Below are 25,286 nucleotides of genomic sequence, written 5' to 3' on the forward strand. Positions count from 1 at the left end.
ACTATCTCTCATCTTGAGATCGGGATATCGAGATCTTTCAGTGCTAAAGTAACAGCGTTTTATAGAGTTTTGTTTAGTCTCTCGATTTGCCCGTATCCTTAAAGATTATAAGGGGTCGTTCTACTTGTAGCTATTCCCAGGGGCGTAACTAGGGATTTGGGGGCCCGGGGGGATTGACTTCTTTGGGAGCCCCTTGCATTTTGACATTCGACATATGTCATGAGATAATGTACGCAAAAATATATAAGCCCCAAATCAAATTGGTTCAGTATATCAGTAAACTTAACAAAAAGTAATCATCAAGACTCTTTTAATGAATAATACCGTTGTTTATTAGTTAAATAATGCACAAGTGACAAATCTAAATTGATATCGCTTCACGTCGTGCATTCTGTGCAGCAAAGAAATCTATAACATCATCTACATCGATACTTTCTAGTATTTGTGACTTCACTGACATTAAATCTATGATAAGCCTTTCTTGCGTCATTTTGCTCCTGAGATACTTTTTGATGAGCTTGAGCTTTGAGAATGATCTCTCACATGACGTAATGTCCTAATGGAAGTGGCCTGAGTTAGCGGTATTCGGAGGAGGTTGCAAAATCTGAGCACACGTAATTCCCATATGAAGCCTGTTTCCTCAATATGTCTATTGGTGATTGTATTACTGTTTGTTGATGAAAAGTGCTCGTGCATAAATGACATCATTGAAAAAGCTATTTTCCATTTATTTCATCATACAAACAGGAAAAGTAGCACAGTTTGTCACAAGCGTGTCTTCTAACAGGTGTCTTGGTTCAAGAAGAAACCCAAAGGTATCCATTTTCTTTCCAGCTTTTGGAATCTGCCCTTCATCTCCATATGAAATCTGTCCAGCACTTCTGTCACAACACGTTTGAATTGCAGTTGTATTGACAGTCATACATTAGAACTCAACTTCCCATCAAGTCTTTTCTTTCATATGGTTGTTTTGATTACAGGGAATCCATAGTATTCACTACCTTCTTTTGCTTTTTCGATGGATTGGGTTTTTGTCAGTTTCTCATCATTTTGCAGAAAGCATGAAAGGGTACTAATTTCTTTAGCAGATTCCCGTATATGCAGTCCAGACTTTTGTAGTTTCTTCCGAACTATATTAATTGGGCACAGTAGCTTTGACCAGAATTCCAGATAGGCAAAAAATTCTTAATTTTCCACTGCATGAAGAAGATTCTGTGCTAATATTATATGGCATTACGTCATTGTTGGTTGTTTATGTTTTGTGCGAAAGCAAAAGGATTCAGGGTATACAAAAGTGGGAAAGATCCATATCTCGTTATGCTCGAGTATAGAAATACTCCGATAAGTGGACTGCCGTATTCACCATCACAACTGCTGACGAGTAGAAGACTCAGGGAATCATTACAACTGATCACAAACTATTGAAACCATTGGTAGCTGAAAATGCAGAGACATTACTCAACGAACGACAGTTGAAAAGCTAAGTGAAATACGATGCAAAAGCAAGACTACCTAAAGATTATTCTGTCGGAGAAGTGGCCTAGGTCAAACATGGCAGAAAGCAGTTGTCATAAAAGAAATTCAGCACCCAGATCTTACATCATAAAGACAAACAATGGAAAAACATACAAAAGAAATCAACGCTTTTTAAATAAGAGTTTCGATGAAGACATCTCTGGGTACTATGATACCGATGAAGACAATGAACTGCAAACTGTTGCAACAAACGAAACAGACAGTTATAGACCAACGTCTAGAGAACTTGTTGTGCCAGTCAAGACAACCAGAAGTGGACGAATTGTTAAAGTTTCTAGTAGACAGGGCCGGTCGCAGTGGGCGCCGCGCTTTCATAGGCCCCGCGCTAATTCCAAGTGTACATTATTAAATTAAACAATTAAAACGTATATAAAATAACAGGGTTTTCGCGACCTCCTGATTTTTCAGGGCCTCCAGGAAATCTCATGAAAAGGCAAAATATACGATAAAGTCCTGAACTTTTGAATTTATTCAAATCTCCTGAAGAATAGACGAAATTGACGTTTTGGGGTGCCAATAAATAAAAAGTGGCATTGCGAGCTTTCATGTGATAAAAATTTATTGCAAAAAAGAAAGTAGGCCTATTTTCTAATTCAAAAAAAAAATAATTTTGACATTATGCTTATCCCTACCCTGACTAGGCCCCGCGCGATCCGTTTCGCATAGGGCCCCGCAAATGCTAGGGCCGGCCCTGCTAGTAGATATCACTATTAAGAACTTTAAAAGGAAGGGTGTGATAATAGCTTCAATAGGAAGGATGTATTAATATTATATGATATTACGTCATTATTTTTTGTTCATGTTTTGTGCGAAAGCAAAAGGACTAGATCATTAGATGTAAATAAAAAGAGAGAGTTTCCATTGGATTGAGGAAAGATGAATAAAGGGGTAATAACTCGAGTGTGAAGTTTAATTCTGAAATTATAGACGCCAAACCCGAAAAATGGACAATTTTAGCATTGTTAAGAATAACTTTTAGTTATACTCGATTCTGTAAATTTTGCTTCAGGGTTAATTAGTGTAGCCATATAATACTCGCCATTTAGATCTATTATTAGTAAAGGTAACAAGATACCTGGAAGTCGCTGTATATCATGCAGTTTTATTCGTGGCAACAAAGTTTAAAATGGAAGGTCATTTCCACTTCCAAAAACTGATCTCGGCGGCAAAAATATTTTTAAAATATCTAGGTTTAGTCTTTGTGATAAATTTAATCCATAAATGTTGATTAAAAAAAGACACCCGTTGACACTATTTGTCAATCAAATATATTAATTTATGTATTTACAAATAAATTTCGGACACCCATTTGGGGGCCCCCCTAGGTGGGGGCCCGGGGGGATTTTAAAATTCTCCCCCCCATCCCCCCCCTTAGTTACGCCACTGGCTATTCCCCTCTCGTGCAGAAAGGCTTGCACCTCCTTCGACATAAAAGACGTACCTCTGTCAGAATGGACGTACTCTGGCATCCCAACTAAGGAAAACAGCTGATTCAAACACTTATGACAGTAGATGAGGACATATCGGGACATGGGTAGGCTAATGGGAAGCGCGAGTACTCGTCCACCATTGTTAATAAATATTTATTGTGAGTAGCAGATGGGAGTTGTCCCTTAAAATCGATGCTTACTCTCTGAAATGGTTGGGTAGCCGTGATGGTTGGGTAGCCGTGATGAGGGTGCCTGAAAACTGTTTGAAGAATTTAGGCTTCAGTTCAGCGCAAGTTTTACATTGGTTTACCACTTTGCGGACGTCATCGCAGGAAAAAGGTAAGTTTTTAGTGCGAACGAAATGGAGGAGTCTAGTGACCCCTGGATGACAGAGTTTGCTGTGTAACAGTTTGAGGTCTTCTCCAGTCATTGCTAACGCAAGATGGTTTATTGAAAAGGTATCCGCAGCTGCGTTTTGTTTTATATTGGAAACTACTAAGCTCAGGTCGCCATCTTTGTATCTTTTCATTTTTGATCTTGTCCTTGTTTTGCTGGTCAAACATAAAAGACACTGAGCGTTGATCTGTAACCAATGTGAAGGGTCTACTGATTAGATAATGTTGCCATTTTTTCAGGGCTTCTACGATGACGTATGCTTCCTTTTCGACTGCTGAGTGTCTGCGTTCACTAATAGTGAGTGTTCTTGAAAAAAAGGCAACAGGACTGCTGTCTTGATTAAGAGTGGCGGTAATTGCGATGTCTGAAGCATCTGTTTTGACTGTTAGAGGTCGATTGTTATCTATCGTCGAGACAGCAGCGTTTTCAAGTTCCTGTTTTAGCTGGTCAAAAGCTTCTCTAACTTGTTCAGGGGGAGAAAAGATTTTGTTGTTTACCAATAAATGGATCTTGTTGGAAAAATGTTGGATCCATTGAGAATAATAGGATCACCCGCTTTTCTCAACGCCTGAAATCTTTCAGGGTCTGGTCTTAATTGCCCTTGTGAGATTTCGTAGCCAAGGAGTCACACTTTACTAGCCGCAATAGCACTTTTATCATCGTTGAAGGTGATGCCGTACTTCTTAGCGGCGTTGAGAAATCTCTGTAGATTCTGGTCGTGGCTATTGGAGTCACGTCCGCAGATGGTAACGTTATACACGTAAGCGAACGTATCCTGTAGCCCTTCCTCCTCAATTATTGTGTTGATCGTCCTTTGAAATGCAGCAACTCCGTTTGTCATTCCAAAAGGAATGCGGCAAAACTGATAAAGCTTACCACCAGATATCTATCAGGACTGCTTTTCATTGTACCAGATAGATATCTGGTGGTAAGCGCTTTTAAGGTCGAACGTACTGTACATTGAGTATTTAGATATTTCCTGTACCAGTTCATCCACTTTTGGCACGGGGTACGCGTCGAGGTAAGTGAATCGATTGATGGTTTGGAAACGTAGTTTTCAAGTAATTTCTTTTTGTCAATCTGGCAGAGAGAGACTGAGGAGATGAAATTCTCAAATGTTCTGAGCCAGTGCATCCATTTCTCGGCAGCCGATGGCGAGCTAGGCTCTATGTCTTGCTCTTTTGGCTTAAATAGACGCTCCATTTGTATTACTATTTTTACTTACAGACTGAGAATAGTGTTGAACGAAAATCCAAATAAGATACTCGAGACACATAGATCCATAGTTTTTCATTAGGACACATTTTTTTATTTTTTTTACGGAATTTTTTTTTTCTTGCGGAATAAGAGATTGACCCTTTACAAACAATTAGATCAATTTGATATTCATTATAAAAGCTCAGTTTGGCTAGGCTCACATCTAACGTCACATTCACTTTCACCTATCCTTTGGTCTGCTGGACCGCTGGGGCACCACACAAGATCTGTCAACCTTCTTTCTCCATTCTTCTCTGTTCTTTGTTTTTGATAGAAGTTCATTCTGGTGTTCTTTCTGAAAATATTGAAACCTGCCTTTTTACCTGCCTGGGTGGGCCACTTCGGGGGCCGATTTTCAGTTTGTGTTTCCACACAAACTGTCTTTGAAACCTTGTTTTCCTTTGACTTCACATGTGTAGATTTTGATTTCGAAATGTCTAGATCAATATTGCACTGTTATAAAATACTAAAACTAATCTACTTTTTTTTACAATTTAATGTTGCATTCAGTCTATTGATAGATAATCTAAGCTTTTTTTTTTACATAAATCTTATCTAAATTACACCTAAATTATTCCAAATTTATATTTTAGATCTAGATCTAGTAGATATAGATCTTAAGAGTGCTAAATCAGAAGTTTAGTTTAGGTAGATCTACATCCTCATTCTAGTTCCGTTGAAATGAAAATGCCAATAGCTCTGTTGGCAACTGTGCTGGGACATCGAGCAGTTTTTGCCGAAGTAGAAGCTCGATACCTTTTCTTTTTTTTTTTTTTTTTAATCTTTTTTTCAATTTCGGCAGATGACTTCTATGCTATTCACTGCACTTTATTAATGGAGCCCAGCGATTGGTAGAAATATGTAACCTCTCTTGGCTATGCTCTTGGAATTTTGTTGATTGCAGTTTGCTTAAACTCCGCCATCTGCCGGTCCTAAGCCCGAGTGAGAAAGAAGTAGGGTTTGTCATGCGGCTAGGGACCCCACCTTGTAAAACCACAATTGCTACAGAAACGAAAAACTTTACACATAAAGAAAATTATACATGCGGCGAGGACGGCCAACTCCCGATGACGGTGTTGGACCAAACCCAACCATTATTACAGCTCGACTCCAAGCAAAACAAATCAAAATCACTACTATCCAAGTATATGTCCCTACAGAAGATGCAGAAGATACCATGAAATATAATTTTTATAATCAACTTCAAACCACACTTATGAACACCCAGCCATGACCTAATTCTACTGATGGGAGACTTTAACACCAAAATCAATCCCATCTGAACTGATTTTGAATACGTAATGGGACCATACGGCTCTGCAGAAAACATCAGTGCTAATGGTGGGCGGTTGATTTCTCTCTGCGCATCCAACAGCCTTTCAATTGGAAAGACATAAACAAATACACACAAAAAAAACACACCAAAAAATGGCGATCACCAAATGGAGAAACCTTCAACGAGATAGATTACATTTGCATCTCGAAACGATGAAGGTCATATCTATTAGAGGTAAGGACCCGCCGAGGAGCGGATATTAGCTCAGACTACTATCTCTTCAGTGTCAAATGTAAGCTAACGATCAGTTTCGTTGACCTTAAGAAAGCGTTTGATAGTGTCCACCGAGAATCACTATGGAAAATAGAGAATACGGTATCCCAGAAAAAATCGTCCAGATCCTACGACACTTTTATAGTCAGTCTAGTTGCTGTATTAAAGCAGAAGAAGAAACAACCGAGTTTTTTTTTTAGCATCAAGACAGATGTGAGACAGGGGTGCATCTTTTCTCCCTTTCTTTTCTTATTAGCCATCGAATACATAATGAGGAGAGCAAAGAATCAGACTGCCTTTAGTGTTTCGTGGCGTGAACAAACCGAATGAGGGACATGGACTTTGCCTGTGACGTTGCACTACTCGGGGCTACAAATAAATGCATATTAGAAATGACGGAGAGACTAGATAGAGAGGCACCCAAAATTAGCCTCCACATAACCTGGGATAAGACAAACATTTTGGGAGTGGGATGTAAAACAAAGAGCAGTGGACACCCGCTGGGAAGAGGCTTCAGACATTGCCAGTGACAGAGCTTTGTGGAGATCTTGCCGCCCAATGCGTCGAACGGCGTGGGAGGACATAAGTCTAAGTAAGTAAGTAAGTTTTCTTTAGATTTTATATCAAAAGGGTAAGTTTTATCGTCAAAACCATCTCTATGGGGGTTTTAAACTAAAAAAAATCTCTAATGTCTTTTTTAAACAAACTCAGAACACCTTAGCTATGCTCATAGAATTATGTAACTGTAATATGCTTTAGAATAACATTGAAAAAATGGTTTTCAATCTTAGAACTATCTGTAGGGGGATTTTAAACTCAAACCATGTGGAGGGGTTTTAAACTTAAAGCCCCCTGGAGGATAGGAATTTAAATTCAAAACCACCCTTTGCTACGCTCATAGAATTTAGAGTAATTTGCTTTTTTTATATTGAAGAGGTGGTTTTTAGCTTCAAACTCCGCTAGAGGGGTGTTTTAAACTCAAAACCCGCTGGATGGGGTTTTAACTTTAAGCCCTCTGAAGGGGGGGGGGGTTAAACACAAAATCCCTCTTGGCTACGCTCATAGAATCTGGTGACTGATGTATGCTTTATTCTTATACTGAAGAGGGGGTTTCATCGTAAAAATTATTTGGAGGGGGTTTGAAACTCAAAATCCCCGTTGATTATGCTCTTGGAATTTGGGGGATTTTCGTTTGCATTTTTTTGTTCTGCATAAGAGGTGGGAAAGGGAATTTAAAATCAAAACCCACCTTGGATGTGCCTGGGCAAGGGATGGTTTAATATTAAAATCTCAACTAAAGTAAACAAACTCCATGCAAAACAAGATTACACAGAGAGTTTGTGTTTTCACACAAGCTCAGTGGCGGCCCCCCGTCAGAGTCGGATCACTGTCGGATCCGCCTATTCGCAAGGAATATTCAAAACATGATTTTGTTTTGATTGTCAAAAGTAATAATGTTTCAAAGATTCATTTGGCGTTGTAAAAAGGTTTTTTTTTTTTCTGTAAATTTTTTTACATGTTTCAGATGTTCCTTAAAAGTTAAAGATAATTTACTTCCTTATCCGAACTTCTCGCTGAACGACGGGGGATGGCAGCGAGCAGAGTATGAACCAAGGACCGTCGAGATAATCAGTTCACGGCCAGGCACTGCTGTTATCTTAATAACAAACTAATAGCCTATTATTAATAAAGAGATATATTACACATTTCCGCATGACAACTACCGGATATGTACAATATGCCAGACGAGCGATTTTAGATAATCTTTTGGTATTGATTTGTAATTGAAAAAGAAAAAGAATAGGTATCGAGCTTGTACTTCGGCAACGTCTGCTCGATGTCCCAGCACAGTTACTAACAGAGCTATTGACATTTTCATTTAAATGTTGATCTAGACATTTGGAAATAAAAATCTACACTTGAAGTCTAGAAATTGAAATTCTATATCTTGATCTATATATCATTCTAAACTAGACCTAGAAATTTTAGATCTAGAATCTACAATGATTTTAATTAGAATATATTAGAATATAAATATAAATCTAGAATCTACAATGATTTTAATTAGAATATAAATGTAAATCTAGTTTAAAAAGCCTAGATCTAGCGTAAAAAAAATCTAGCTCTAGTGTAAAAAAAAACACTAGATCTAGTTTAAAAAATCTAGATTAGATCTAAATCTAGCCAGTATGCATTTTTTTTAATACGAGAATATCACGATGTTAAATAAACATTAATGCACTAAGTCCTTTTACATTTCATTTAAAGAATTAAATCCATATGACGTCAAAGAAAAAATCCACTGAGTCACACTGCCTAGTGAGACTAAAAAATGTTTTTATCAATACGAGCAAGTTGTCGAGGGTTCATAGACACTGGTGCGCCGAGTTATTTTAGCAAATCATTTAAAGAATGAATTCCATATGACGTCAAACGTAAAAAAATTCCATTGCGTCACAATGGGCTAGTTAGACTTAATATGTATTTCATATATAAGTAGCTAAAATAGTTCCGGATTTATATATATATAGTGAGTGAAAAAGAGAATTCCAGATAAATCTACTACTGTAAATTAAATTTTTGGGATGGTCTCGTATGAAAATTAGATAGCATTGTGGAGAGATTTTCAAACCATACTCCGATGTTAGGAAGTTTTTTTTCCTTAAAAATTGGAAGATAATATTAATGATAATTAAATTTTGTATCGTTTTAGCTAGAAAATTAAATATAGTGTAAGAGAGAAGTGCGATTTTACATAATTAGAGTTTAAATGTTTTTCATAAAAAATCCGGAACAACCAATTTTGTAAATGAGAAGAAGATTATTTGTTTTATTTGTTAGAGAGGGATTTCAAACAGTTATTTGGCGTAAGTAGATTTTTCATATAATATTCGGAACAATTTTGGCAACGATTTGTAAGAAAATTAAAGTGATGTATGTCGATTTCTTTGTTAAAACAAAATCAGGAACATTCTTTACCGATAAAAAAAAAAACTTTTGATATGTTTCAGCAAGAAACTTAAATGTAAAATAAGTCTAAAAAGTAATTTTTAATAATCGTCTTTAGTAAATTACTTTCTTATTTTAAAATCCTGAACAACCAATTGTCGATATTTTTGAAAAAAAAAAGCTATTTGACATAAATTTGCTTCAAGTTGAAAATACGAACAATTAGATATCGATAATTAAACTATAGTGACGTATTGTCCAAAATATATGTGTAATATAAGTCAATTATGCGATTTCAAACAATCATTTGACAAAATATATTTTTTATAAAACAATATCCGGAACAACTTTATAGTTGTAAGTCATTATAAAGATTTTCATTTAGCTTTCATAACCTATTTACATTAAATAACCGGAACAACATACTATTGATCATGTGTTTTTGCAACGTTTAAGCACGAAATTAAATGTAATATAAGTTAGAAGAGCAAACAAAAAGTATTATCCGGTGCACCCCTAATTAAGATTTTTTTTTCGCCGTCTGCGTCTATCCTCGGCAGCGGATTTTCTTTTGGACTCAAATGTGTATCCCGTGTTTTTTTTTAGTGACCTCCAGCTGTCTCGTTCTGAAGCCACATGCAACCAGGTGCTCTGCGTAACTGTCGGACCATAAGAAGTCCCTTTATACTGTCCATACCGGCGTTCGCAAGGACATCGCTGTTTGTAGTGCTGTCTTGCCACCGAATGTCCATGATGGAGCACATGTCTCAGATCCATATAGATGGGTTGAGAGAACTACCGCTTGGTAGACATCAATTATTGTAAGCAGGCGGGGCCATTTATTCGTCCAAACTCTCGCCTAAAGGCGTCCAAAATAACTATTGGCCCTGGCCAGACGGTTATCAACTTCCCTTGAAAGCGAGGCGTCATTTGATACTATGCTTCCTAAATATTTGAAGTGGCCTATCACGTTTAGGGGCTGTCCATTTACGGTGATCTTTGGGACTCAGAAGATTATATTGGGTGAATACTAAAACATTGCTTCTGTTTTCCCGAGGTTTATAGATAAACCGAAATAGGAGGCAACGTATGCAAATTCGTTGACCGCGTTCTGGAGATCATGTTCATAGTGAGCTAGCTGGCGCAATCATCGGCATTGAGAAGCTCTGTTATGACGATTTCTTTTTTTTTGTATAGGATAGTAGAGGTCGAAGATTGAACACATTGCCGTCCGAACGAAACCTAATGTAGATTACAGTAGATGCTTTCGTGCAATCGTTGCCTCATTTGACCCAGCATTACGCCAAAGAAGATAGTGAATAGAGTAGGAGCAAGTACACAGCCGTATTTCACGCCACTTTCATTGAAAAATGATCAGACAGGTCACCATTGTGTCTCATCTGGCCTTTTGTCCCACATGAAACTGCTTGAGAATGGATAGGAACGTAGGTGGGCCTCCGAGCCTGGCAAAAAATCCTCCACAAACCCCTAATATATACATACATAAATACATAAAAGTCCTTACATTCTGCCTTTCGCCACGAAAATAAGTAGTTTTGCGAAAATGGAATTACATCCATATCGAATATAAAATAATATGGAAACGGATTTACCCGATTTGTTAAAAGCGAATATATATATAGTCTATGGAATAGAGATAACTTAGCAATTAAAATGAAAGTAGCGCGAGATGAGTGGGAAATAAAGTACAATTATAACGGGTTTACCCGATTTGCTAATTGAAGAGGATAATAAAGTAGGCCAGCATGTCTAAATTCACATATATAAGGAATGAATTTATGTAAAAATGCTTTTGAAACACAAATAAGAAGGTTAATTTTATTAAATAATGAAATCAATAGACTATATTTTATATTTTCCTGTGCCAAAGTAAAAAAACTATCTGTGCGAAGTGTAGTTCTTAAAATTAGATCCTTTCGATCTTGTCGCTGTAAACATGGCCTAGATCAGTGTAACACTTTCATTGAGTTGGGCAACTTTTTTTTTTTTTTGAGAGTCTTAAGTTTGTTACGTTACGGTTCCAGTTATAACCCAAGGAACATTTATGCCAAGTTTTATTAAGATTGGTCAAACGGGTTTGATTTCTATACCGGACATACACCCATACATTCATAGGCCTACGTCTTACTTTCTACTTTATAATAGTATATATAGTATAGTATATATGAGTGGGAAGCGTGGTCGAGAGGCTAAATGTACTTGGCTTGGCTACTTATGAAGGGGCTCGAGGTTCGAGACCCGACTCGTGCAGAATTGTGTTTTCTGAGCGCCTGAAGGCATCACGGACCAAAGCGCTCTGAGCATGCTATAAGCATGAAAGTAGCGCTATATAAAAGCCATAATTTATTTATTTAAATATATATATACTAGCCATATGTTACCCGCGGCCCGCGGGTCTTAATTTGCGTATCACTGTCGATGTAGTCACTGAGAGTGTTTTGTAAACAATTAAACGAAATATAATGTTATAAGTAAAGCGAATGCGGAAGGCGTGAATGTAAAAATATTATAAATGAAGCTATCAAATTAGCTAATCGACCTAAATCTTGTCTTGTTTACGTTTTATAAAATGAAAGTAGGTTTAAGATTTATTTTTAAAATGTGTTTTCTTCATGACCTCAATAAGCGTTGCCTTGGTGAATACTGTAAACTGTAGGTGAGAAAAAGCAATATAAATATATTTAATAATCAAATCGAACGCGCGAATGCAATTGTTTATATAACATTGTTAGTTTAATATTATTTAGATCTAGATCTAGAATGTAAACAATTTGAATGTCACAGTAGTCTAGTCAATAAATAAAAACTTTGAGCCTATTATAGTAAAAGACTATACACTTTGTGTTGCCCTAAAAAATAGCCTAGATACAGCAGGTTATAGTGTTGACTAGAAACCGCGCTATGATGAATGAAGTGTTTGTCGACACGGCTAATGTATATGTGTAGCTACGTTGTTAATAGGTCTAAATGCGCATACGTAAATTTGAAAGAAAAAAGTAAATTGGAAATAAAGACTTAAAATTAAACCTAATCGGTAGTTGTAGGGTAAAATACTTTAAAAACACAATGGAAAGTAAATTGTATTATGTAAGTAGTTTATTAGTTTGATAATATGCCTTTATAATGCGCGATATTATGACCTCTGACGTTAATTTCATTCGTATCACTACGCGGCGGAAGTAATGGTGCGCGCGAGTTATGGAAAAGTGTGTCAATGCGGCTAAAGCTATTCGCATTTAGAGCGAACGATTTTATGTAAAAAATGTTTTGTAAACTCAATTTTCATTAAATAATGAAATGAATAGACACTAATTTCTATGTTCATGTGTAAAATTACAAAATTATGTTTTCTTGAATGAGAGCTAATTTAGATCTAGAGATTTTCATCTCTGCGCATGCGTGACCTCTTCGTCTTGTCTCATCATTTAGACACATCATGTTAACATGGCCTAGATTTATAAGATGCTATACTTTCATAGAGTTGACCAATTTGTTTTTTGAGGGTCTTAAGTTTGTTTTAGAGCTACAATACATACACTACGGTCTTAGTAAGTACCCAAGGAACATTTATGCCAAGTTTTATCAAGATTGGTCAAACAGTTTTGATTTATATTCGGCACATACATACATTCATACGCCTTACTTTCTACTTTATTATATATTAGCCTGACATTACCCGCGGCCTGCGGGTCTAAGTTTGTGTTTAATAATCTAGTGGATTGGATTTAGATGTATGTTAAACTTAGCTAATGATCCTTTCAAGTTTTTTTCTCTTTCGCTACGAAAATAAAATTATTTTGCGAAAATGGGTTTACCCGAAGCCGATACATTCATATCTATTAAAAATGAAAAGAGCGATAGCTTTGTTAAATGAATGGGATTATAAAGTAAACAATTAAACGAAATAATTTTTAGTACGCGATTCATGAATGAATAAAGGCCTAACTCAACTCGGCTTCGCAGCTTTCGTAAACGAATGTAGTCTCTTAAAAATGCTTTAGAAAACCAAATTTGAATGTTTATTTGATCAAAATATGAAATGAATGGACTATAATTAGTATGTTCATGTGTTAAAGTATAAAACTATCTGTGCGAAGAGAAGTTTTATCATCTTAGTGTTGAATTAGAGTTTTAGATCTAGGGATGGGATTATAAAGTAAAAAATTAAACGAATTAATTTTTAGTACGCGATTCATTACGGTATTGTCTAATGAAAGAAAGTTCGTCAGGAAATCTGTAGGAACTAATTTATGTAAAAAATGCTTTTGAAACACAAAATTAAAGGTTAATTTTATTATATAATGAAATCAATGGATCTTCTTTTGTATTTTCGTGTGTCAAAGTAAAAAACTATCTGCGCAAAGTGTATTTCTTAAAATTAGATCTAGGTCTAGATCCTTTCGATCTTTTCTCATGTCAACATTGTAAACATGGCCTAGATCCATAAATACTATAGCTTTAATAGAGTCGGATAACTTTATTTTTTTAGGGTCTTAAGTTTGTTTTAGGGTTACAATACATACACTACGGTCTAAGTTAGTACAAAAGGAACATTCCTGCCTAGTTTTATCAAGATTGGTCAAGCGGTTTTGATTTCTATAAGTCACATACATACATACATACATACATACATACATACATACATACATACATACATACATACATACATACATGCATACATGCATACATATATTCATACATACATACATACATACATACATACATACATACATACATACATACATGCATGCATACATGCATGCATACATACATACATACATACATACATACATACATACATACATACATACATACATACATACATACATACATACATTCGCCTTACTTTCTACTTTATAGTATAAGATAGTATAGATATATATATATAGGTCTATATTCGAAAACGGCTCTAACGACTTTTTTTTAGATTTCAGGTATATGTATATAAATGAGAAAAAATTCTCGATTTATTGGCCAAATCGCGAAAAATCGAGGTCGATCGTTAGGCTATATTGGTTTGAACATGTTTCGTTATCGTAAAATTAATTTTGTCAGCACATATTTTATGAATAAAAGTGTTTCATATCATATCAAAGAAACAAACTTAACACCAGTACACTAAAACATTTCTTTGCAATCATGAGCTTGAAGTTTTAATGAATCAATAGGTCTAATTAAACATTTGCGCACCATATTAATGTAGGCTCTAATAGCCTTTTCACAAAAGTAAAATGCCACCTATGGGAAAGGACCAACAGCGAACGCTTTTGTGCCAGTTTTTAGTTTAGAATTTATAGCTCCGCAATAGTTTAACTTATTAAATAAATGAAAACTTCTGCGGACTCCTCAGCTATTGGGCGATAAAACTAAATTTGATTCTTTTTTCCATATCAGCTATTAAATTTATAATTCAAGTCAACTTGCGGTAGTGGTCGGACCTAATCAGCGAACGCAATTTTTGCGGGAGTCATAATGAGCGAAAGGCCGTAAAAAATAGCGAAATAGCATGTTAAAATATAGGAAATTATGTTTCAATTAGTTCTATCATCTAACTTCTTCCATGAAGCCTTATAAATATTGTCCTCCTTGTGGCATTAGGCCTAAATTTGTTTTCACTTTCTTGTGCTCCTCAACTCCTTTCTCTGCTTGGAACTGATGTCTATATAGCCTACGAAACTTGCGATAAATTTTTTTTCTTAAAAGAAATAAAGAAACTACAAAATTCTATCTCGCCACCTTCCTATAGGCTAGTCCACGTCGTAGTACTCTCCATTTCATAAACTCTCGTTACTGCAACTATTCTTTTTTAAAGAACTTATGTTCAGTGCACTTAATCACCAACTCGATCTCCCTCCCCCACACACACACAAGCTGATTGACCCAAAGGCAGATCCCGAATGCGATGGATTGATGATGTTATGGAGACAGATCTACAACAGCTTGGGTTTCGGGCATGGAGACGAAAGGCTCAGGAGAGATCTTGTAATTTTATACATGTATATTATATGGTAACTCTTATATTTATTACTAAATATATAGTTCGCGTTTTTTTCCGATCCTGAAATCGAATATTTTCTCCTGGAAAACTCTTGGAAATCTCCTGAAATCCTAATCTCAGAATGGTGGGGGAACCCTGTGAAAATGAATTCTGCACTTCTTTTAACCATTTATACACATATTAATATCATTAATTAGTAACAAGAGGTTAACCAGCCAGTGAACAAAAAAGGAGGACGGCAAAATAGAGCCCCCCCCCCCCCCGTATAAGCGCTGTTAAGATCAACTGAATCGTCATTTCACCCTCACTGGCATAGAGGAAAGTAACTGCCAGCAAATGACCTCTGAGAGACTGTTGGAGAGCTGCGAGTCAAAATTTAATTTTTAGACGGAAAGAAAATGCGGGAAAATATATGCTGGTCGCAACTGGGCGTAGTCATGTGAAACACGTAGTGATGCACTCATCCTTAATCTTAGAAATCCAAGACATTGGGTAAAGGTTAAAAATATGCCTATTATTTTAATATTTCAGTTTACAAACAATAAAAATAGATAAGACAAAAAGAAAAACAGATTAAATCAGTAACTAAATTATTATTAATGGCTTTTTAAGCTTATATAATAGGGGTTTCGCTGAATAGGTTTTCAGTTAAAAGGGTCATTTTGAGCGAACACCCCATAATATTTTTTTTTCAACGGAATGAATAACCTTAGCTATTCTAGCTAACTATTTCTTCATCAATTTAGAAGCATAATATGCAATTTTTTTTCGGCCGATGTCCCTTGGTGCTTTAAAATCGCCTTAAGTTCGGACCTATTCTCGTTTATCCGGAAACGTTTTGAGAATGAAATTTCCATACATGTCAACTTTGACCTTCAGCTATGCTTTATTTTATGAGGGAAAACGAAAGTGACTATGTGGGAAATGTAGAAAAATGGACTCTTTGTAATACCATTTTATTAGTTCTGCAGTTACTTTTGAAATAAATAAGAATGGATAAAAATTACGGGGAGGTGTTCGCTTTATATGCCTTTTCGCTGATGGGCCTTTCCTATATATGGCTCTCCCCAATTAAAGTGTAAACAATTTTTAAATCACACATAAAGCAATTACTAAACAGACCTCGGCAAATGTTATTTAATTTTTTCTTAAGAATAAATCAATTTACATTAATGTTTCCAATAGAACATACATTTAATGTTCGAATTTATTTGTAACAGCGAAAGGAAAATAAAGGTACAGAAAAATGTGAGATTAATTTTAAAAGAGCAATTAGAAATTTTGTATTTAGACATTGTTAAGCTACACATTTAAAGCGATAATATTATTGAATTGCTCTGTAATATTTTAATAGTGAATGTCCTTTTTTAGGGGCTCCGAAAGGGGTAAAAGTGCCAATATTCTTACAGAACTACTTAAATCAACTCACTCTGTCTATCTGGTACAAGATTTATTTGTACACGTTATTTCTTCGACATCCAATCCTATACTCTTAAGCGAGCAATTCTTGTATGTATGTATATATATTTATAAATTTTATTTCGAAAACGGCTCTAACGATTTCCTTTAAAATTTCACGGTATGTGCATAATAGTGAGAAAAAAAATTCTCAACTCATTGGCCACATTGGGAAAACTCGAGATCGACCGTTATATCGGTTTGAAAATGCCTCATTATCGAAAAATTAATTTTGGCTAGAATGTTTTATGAATGAAAATTTTCCATGACGTAAACGGGAAAAACGCTGCTTACGTCACTAGGCTTACCGCAGTACACTAAATTATTTCTTTGCAAACAAGAACGAGTTTTAAAGAATCAATAGACCTAATTAAACATTTGCGCACCATCTTACTGTAGATTGATTTATTATAGAACTATGAAAGAGAAGTAATGAAATTAAATGTGCCGATGTATGATTAGTTATTGTGTTTTAAGTGCTTAATAAGTTGTTTACACTTTAATTGTGTAGAGCGGTGTAGATACCTTTTACTTTGTTGTTTATTTAGCTGGTGCCCTCCAGCTGTCTCGTTCTGAGGTTGCATGCAACCATGTGCTCTCTTCTATGTCAGCTAAGTCAAGTTTGCGCCATAAGCTGGTGTTTTAAGCGTTTCGGTGTTACGTCGACCACTTTTTAGCTCACCAAAAAAGACTGCCTTTGGCATGCGTTCGTCTGAGATTCGTCTCCCATACAGGATACTGCTCTGTCCAGCGTAACTGTCGGACTTAAAGAATTCCCTCTATACAGAGGCCGCGGATACACATTTGAGACCAAAAGAAAATTTGCTGCGAGGACAGACGCAGACGCTAAAAGAAAATCTTAATCGAGCACCGCGGACAATGGTTATGCTTGCCTTGGATGTGGCAAGATATGTAGGTCACAGCTGCAAGCCTCATTAATTTTCGGACTCTAAGACAAGCCTTATTATTATTATTATTTTGCTGGTGAATTATTACCATGTGTTCATGCTTCGGTGTCTACTGTCCTGTACCAAAACAAAGGAAATGGTCATAACACAGCTTCTCCACGCCTTACTTGCTCACACTAAACATGATATCCATCTAGCGGTCAACGAGTTTGCGTACGCTGCAGCCTCTTTTGATTTAACTATAAACCTCGGTAAAAAGCTTGGAGTTAGGGCGTGTTGACGGAAAGCCCAGGAGAGATCTGAATGGAGGGATGCGTAAAAGCAGGTCATAGCACCACTGGGATGGATGGATGGCAAAAGCCGGTATGAACTTCTTATAGTCCGACAGTCAGGCTGGGCAGGGCACGTATGCCGTATGGGTAACGAGCATATTATTCGGCGTAACAGAGGTGCCCTACGGAAACGTTTCTTTAGAAAACTAATGCAATGATTTAAGTCTAATAAGAAAAAATGAGCCATTTTACTTTGTCACTAAGTGCATGTTTTACCCTATAACGTAGAGAAGTTACACTGCAAAGACTTTCTTCCAAGCCAATAATAGTAAGCCTACAATACAATTACGCAAAAGATGGATTGCAAAACTTTAATACGGACTTGAGCTGTAGTTTGTCTAGACTGTAGGAGGACTTAAAAGACTTTAAATTTAATCGACATGTTCAATTAGGCCTACAATTAGAACTAACAGAACACTAAAACAACTCTTCAGATTAGTGGTCTTTATCCGATCGTTCATTTTCGTAATTACAAGAATATTCTCAAAATAACTTTGTGTATATATCCTTACGCAGTTATTTAACAGAGCGAGGTTCGGCCACCTGGTACAAAAATATTCTCAAAATGACTTCGGGTATATATCCTTCCTTAACAAATTATTAATCCGAGCGAGGCTCGGTCACCTGATATTCTTGGATTAAGCTGAAATTTTGCACACTTATTTGTTTTACAAGCATCAAATTTTTAAAAGAATGAATCAAGTAGTTAATTAACTATCGGTAATTAATTATTTTGTCTGTTATCTCGAACAATAAATTGTTCTTGACTGAAGTGTTGGTATAAGCTGAATTAGCCCCCTTCATATGTTGCCGCTCTAAATAGAAACAACAATATATAACAATACTATCTTCTCTAGTCATAAGTACCTAACTAGCTGAGTGGTTAGTCATGAGTTCAAATTCAGGTCATTCACCTTTTTTGTTTTCTGTAAATTATTTTAAAAGCCAATTACGGTAAAAATCTACCCCGATATCCCTCTCTTTCTTCCCCAACCCCAATTTTCCCAACTGGTCCAGAAATGATCATAGCGTATTGAAAAAGCTAAAAGCATGAAATAGCGCTAAACAAAAACAAATGGTAAAAAATGTTATTAATCGCAAATTTATTATTGTTATTCTTTATTTCGGATTTTGTTTAATCCTTTTTTTTTTGTTGTGGGAGAGAAATCAGTGGGAGGAAAAAGTGATACTAGAATTCACGAGCCAAAAGTATGTGTGTGTAGCGTTATTAAGCTTTTTTTTTTCCGATTCTTGTCAAAAGTCTATGCGGGAGAGCATAACGTAGTGTGCAAAAAAAAAAAAAAAGGGAGGGATAGAGAGAGAAGGGGAGAAAGAAGAAAAAGATGCAAATGGACCGTTCCAATTCAAAGTAACAGATACTATAATTTAAGGTCTATTTAGGGAATCCATAAAATGTGGATGGCTTTATTGGAAGTGCGGGGCAAGGAGGGGTGAGCCGGCCAAAAGAAACTATATAATATATAGCGTAGGGGTAAATCAACGGGCTTTGCTAGCGTGTAACGCTAGTAATACTTTTTACTATATGAAGAAATACTGTGAATTTTTTTTACAAAAATTTCTAACATACAATTTTGTCAATTGTCAAAATAATTATATGACGCTAGCACGAAACAGGGAGAGTTCAATGTTTACCTATCAAACACAACTCTAGGTATTAGAATAGCTGCTAGAAACGAATAGACGAGACAGAAAGTGATTGATACCAACTTGCAAGGGATTCTCGGTACCAACTCATACACTCACAAGGAGTGGATATCAGCAGAAATTCTACATAAGATCGAGGAAAAAAGAAAGGACAAAAAATCAGGTGTGAAAACAGTAAAAGATGAGTAGCAAAAGCATAAAAAAATAAAAATAAACAGAATCAGATATAAACGTCAAGCGAAGTTTTAGATCAGACAAGTGGACTTACATAGAAGCACTAGCAACAGAAGAAGCAGCACTCCAGAACACCACTAAAGATTTTTACTCTATTATTAATAAGATAACTGAAATGTGCCAAACCAGATAGACTAGTAAAAGACAAGAATGACGAAGCGTTAACGATATAGGTGGATCGAGAATTTCCAGAAGCTACTAAATAGACCAACTCTGCAAACCCACCAGAGATATCGCCAGCTACAAGAGATTTGCATATTAATTTAAGTGCACCTTCTATGGAACCCTACTCCTAATTTGCAGAGCGATCCACCATTTGAAGAACGGCAAATCTGCGAACATAATACCTAAGAGCATCTCAGTAGAAGCATTAGGTCAGACATCGAGACAAGCTTGAAGCTATTCTACCCACTCTTTTACAAGATATGAGGAAAAGTGCCAACTACCGAGGTATAGAAAAGTGTTTAAAAAAAAGTAAAGTTCCCTTTCAGACCTTGTGGTCTATAGGGCTGCAATAGGGCAGATGATGTAAAGGTCATCTGATTCTGTGGCCTACGGTTAACGAGGGTGTCATGTGGCCAGCACAACGACCAACCGCCTTTACTTTTCCCCAACTAATGTCAGGTTAGAGCTGGGTGGACTCAGAGGCGCCAAAGGATCCCGAAATAAAAATCCCAGTCTTCACCAGGATTCGAACCCGGGAACCCCGGTTCAGAAGCCAAGCGCTTTACCGCTCAGCCACCGCGCCTCTAAAAGTGTTTAACTGCATCTTAATCAACCGAATGAAAGATCGACATCTCCGTGAGAACAAGCCATAAAAAAAAAGAGAGAGATTATGCACAGATAAAAATGCGACTCTACCATCAATCTAGATTAAATAATGCTTAATAAATTAATTATTGACAGCAAAATATAAAACAAGCTTTTCTTTACTTGTAATGTTTATCTTTCCCAGATAATGGCATTTTTGTAGCACGTGAACTAATTATTTATTCTTCAGTCTCTGAAAAGGTGATGTCTATAACATATGAACCCATGGAGCGAAGACCACGAACTGCTGCTGAGTATAATGATGACTGTACCGGAAGTGATTTTGATGGCGAAGAGTCAAGTAGTTCTGGTGGTAAGAAAGACTTGAATGCTTTGTCATTTTTTTCTTGTCATTTGAATTATATCTTATTTGGGTGTTTAAAAATAATCGATTTTTTTCCAAATTGATGCGTGATACCTACATTTTTAGTGACCAGAGAAAGGGGAATAGCCGCAATTAGTTTTGTGTGGTCCGTCTGTCCGTCCGCTTAGATCTCGTAAACTAGAAAAGATATTGAAAATCCGACATCATGATATTGTAGACTTTTCAAAGTTCTGATGCAACGGCTATTTTTTTCTTTTCTGAAAGAGAAAACATTAATTTTTAAAAACAACTATGCAAGCATTATTTCCAATAAAAATAAACTAATTGTACAAGTATTCACTATTAATAGCAAGAAATATGGGAGACTAATTAGTAAGGGTGGTGACTATTTACCACATTTTACCACATTTTTGCAAACGGTTTTAGGTTTTTGTCAATTTTTTTATTAATTGTTATAATGAATTATGTAATATTTTGTAATAAATATTATACTTATAAAAAAATGTTTACTTTTTTTTTTAAGAGAAAAAGTCTATTTAATATGCAAACTAGTAAAATATAATTTAAAACAACAATAAATAAGTAGGGTTTTATATTAAACACGAGGTGTTCAATGCAAACAAGCCACGGTGGGCCCAATCAAAGGGAAAAGTTCACCTTTAATTTCATCTTCATCTATTCTTTAGTCTTTTGAACTATTGGGGCACCACAGAAGATCTGTCTAGCGTCTTTATCCATTCCTCTCTGTCTTTGATAGAATTTCATTTACTGACAGGCCCGTCCATTCTTAGATGTTGTATCCCCATGGCTTTCTCTGTCTTCTTCTTCATCTTTTTTCTGGTACTTTTTCCTGAAGAAAGGTCTTAGCAAGCCCTAAGGACGTTGTGATGCGCCATAGAGTTTTAGTTTACGTATTTTTGACAGTGGTTAGTAGGACATCGTGGAGTCCAATCGCTGTATTAATTATATTTCTAATCTCTTCATTCATACGGTCTTTGTAAGTGATACCTAGGGTTAACTATATCTTCGTAACTATCAACTCATCGAATACATATGAATATTAACAATGTAATAATAATAACATTAATAAATCTCCGTATTCAGTGGTATCAAGTCGTTAGTCAAACTGACAGTACAATAGCATGTCTCTTCTTTTTGTATCGACGGAGATAGAGTTGTAGTTATTGATTGGTAATATAAAGTTTCATATATTCTTTCTGAAAATATTGAACCTGCCTTTTTATCTGCCTGAGCTCACCTGTAATATAAAGTTTCATATATTCTTTCTGAAAATATTGAACTTGCCTTTTTATCTGCCTGAACTCACCAATTCGGGGGCCAATTTTGAGTTTGTGTTTCCACACCTTTTTAAAATTAATTTTCGTTGTAAGGAAAGCTAGTAAAATGACCCAAAACAAGATTATCTAGGAATATTATGTTATCACAATGAACTTTGAAATTATCCAAACGCTACAATTCTTCTGTACCTTCTTAGATAATAAATTACATTTTACTGAAAACAAGCTAAAGTCGTAAAAAAACAACAGACAACAGATTGAGATTACTAAAAAAAATGCCGCCCTTTTGTGTTAGCACAAACACTTGATCAATGTTTGACATAGCTCACATTTGCAGAATTTTAAATTTAAACATCTCTGTTTGGTTTTCAATCTTTAAAAAAATATATTAACAATATCCTAAAAGCTACTAGTCAAATTATTGGCAACATCTATGCGAGAAAATCATTATTAAGAAAGCTTTAAAGATTTTAAACACAAGGAAATGCGTTATGGAGCAAGATTTAACCATCGTAGGAAACATACAAGACACACATCACAAGTATTGTACCACAGCAATTTAAGCATGCACTTGTCAGGCCGATATTAAAGAAATCCAGTCTTGACCCGGAATGTTTAAAAATCTATCGCCCGGTATCAAATCTTCCCTTCCTGTCAAAGCTTCTGGAGCGCATCGTGTTAGCGCAAATTCTTTCTTATCTTGAACAGTACTGTCTCTTGGAAGAATTTCAATCTGCGTATAGAAAGTGCGTAGCACAGAGACAGCAGTGGTCAGGGTACTAAACGACAATTCCGACATAGACCACATATCAATACTTTCCAAGCTAGACTTGTCTGCAGCCTTTGATACGCTAGACCATGGGTGGGCAACATTTTTTCATCGAGGGCCGCATTAAACAAATTTTGGGAATAGGGGGCCGAATAAATTTATATGAAGTATGTAATTATAAATCAGAAAACTACTCTAGCTAACTGTGTATATTATCTTTTCATTCACCTTTATACTGTTTTATACATTTAAATTTCTTTTTTTTTACATTCCCAATTGAGCAAGAGCCATTTCTGAAACAAATTTTCCGAAAAAAAAATTGCCGCACCTTTCTTACATCACAATATTTCACCACAAAGGTACAGTTGTACTTAATGTGAAGTATATTACAGCTTACATTCGTGCATAATTTTCCGAAACTGTTAGTCAGTCAGCATTGCCCTATGATTACGTTATTTTAAGTCGAGAAAAAAATACTTGTTCACAAATGTATTTGGACCCAAATAATGTGAAAGTCTATCAGCAAATTTTTTAAAGTGTGGAAATACTGCTTCTGGCACCCATAAGACTCCCACGGAGGAACTGACTGGAACTTCTCTTTTAGGTCGTAATTTGCTTGGAGGTATGTCCTCTAGAGCTAAATCAACTTCTGCACCAGAGGTTATTGAAAACTGGTTTTAAACTCTTGATGTTAAAAAATTTGCTTTCGAATTTACAATCAAGGAATCCAAATAAGTCTTGTAATTTTCAGCCATTTTACTAGAAACAGTAAAACCTTTCAACAAAGGAAAATGACAAAACCTGTTTTGAATTACGTGCCTTGAGAAATGGCTTTGTTTGAAAAGATTTATCATGCACATACATTTCATGTGGAAACAACTCACTGCAATACTCCCGATGTAAAAAGTCTGTCTTCCACTCTTCATTAAAAATATTAGTCACAGTCCAAAGAACATAGTTTCTTCCTTGAGATACCATTTTCTTCTCAATACCATCTTGCCCATGCTAGGCCAGCGGATACCACTGTGTATGATTTGTTTCCAATCTTTAAGTAATTCTATGAACTATCTGTGGTTGATTCTTTTAGCTCTGATAAGTTTGATTAGTGATACAATTAATTTGGTCAATAATATATTTGATATTCAATGCAACGTTGCGCAAACGTTCCCATTAAGAGTTTATGGTTGGGATATTATTCTATTTTTCTCAGTCAAAGCACGGGCTCAATCAGTTGTTACACATGCCATCTTGTTCCAAGGCCACCCAACCCTTTAAACACAGTTCTTCAAAACATTGCATAAATACTAAACTGAGTTTGCGTCTTTGACTGAATGTTTCGATTGCTAATAAGAATTATCTTTTTTTACTTTAAACTTTTTAGAATGACATGTTGAGACAATGTTTCTTTAGCCTCTTCCTCATAAGTGATAAGAATCAAAACTTTCTAAAATTTATATAGATATTTAGAATTATTTATTTTAAAATATATTTGCATTTTTAATATGTATACACCTTATTTCTGTAGGTGTCAGCGGGCCGCACAAAAGACTCTGGCGGGCCGCATGTGGCCCGCGGGCCGTATTTAGCCCACCCCTGCGCTAGACCATGACATTATGATGGCCAGATTCTCTGCTACCTTTGGTTTAGCTATAATAGAATCAACATTTTGTAAAATTAATACCACATCAACATCCCTAATAATAGGCAGTATTTACAGACCACCAAATTCTAGTTTAGAATACATGCAAGAACAATGTAATCAGTTTACTACACTTAAAGAGACAAATAAAAATGCAGTTTTTTGTATTATGGGTGATTTCAACCTACCTGATATAAATTGGGAAAACACGAACCATATATAAATGAGCTTTTCATAGAAACTTTACACAACCTAAGTTTAGATCAAATCACTAAAAAGCCAATTAGATTAAACAACACACTAGATCTCTTCTTAACCAACAGACCTGGATTACTAGTTGATTATGATATTATACCTGGTCTATCAGACCATGAGATCATAAAAATACACAGTCAGATAAAAGCAGTAGCCAATATAAAACCCAAAAGAAAAATCTTACTCTGGAACAAATACAACCTAACACAACTACATCAAGCTGCATTAAACTTTCAATAAACATTCTTATCAGAAAGAGACATTAACCATCCAGTCGATGACCTCTAAAATTTCATACAAAACTATCTTAAAAATATTATAGAAAACCATATACCAACTAGATACATGCGAAACAAAATAAATAAATGCTGGTTTAATAATAGATTAAAGAAGCTTTGTAAACAGAAGGAAAAGCTATATAGAAAATTTTAAGAAACTAAGTCAGAATGAGTTTATA

At 35.6% G+C, this 25,286-nt stretch overlaps 1 protein-coding gene across 12 annotated transcripts in view; it reads left to right on the forward strand.

Moving 5' to 3' along the window:
* Positions 1-25,286, forward strand: part of LOC106068207 (uncharacterized) — a 251,871-nt gene that overhangs the window by 181,879 nt on the left and 44,706 nt on the right. For 10 of the 12 annotated variants that reach the window (XM_056019732.1, XM_056019733.1, XM_056019734.1 and 7 more), the window contains one exon: positions 20,734-20,856. The exons of the other annotated variants lie outside the window; for them this stretch is intronic. In XM_056019732.1, coding sequence (XP_055875707.1) covers positions 20,734-20,856 — 123 coding nt within the window. The remainder of the gene's footprint in view (positions 1-20,733; positions 20,857-25,286) is intronic. 12 annotated transcript variants of the gene reach the window in all.

The sequence above is a fragment of the Biomphalaria glabrata genome, chromosome 2, assembly GCF_947242115.1.
Source record: "Biomphalaria glabrata chromosome 2, xgBioGlab47.1, whole genome shotgun sequence".
Taxonomy (NCBI): domain Eukaryota; kingdom Metazoa; phylum Mollusca; class Gastropoda; family Planorbidae; genus Biomphalaria; species Biomphalaria glabrata.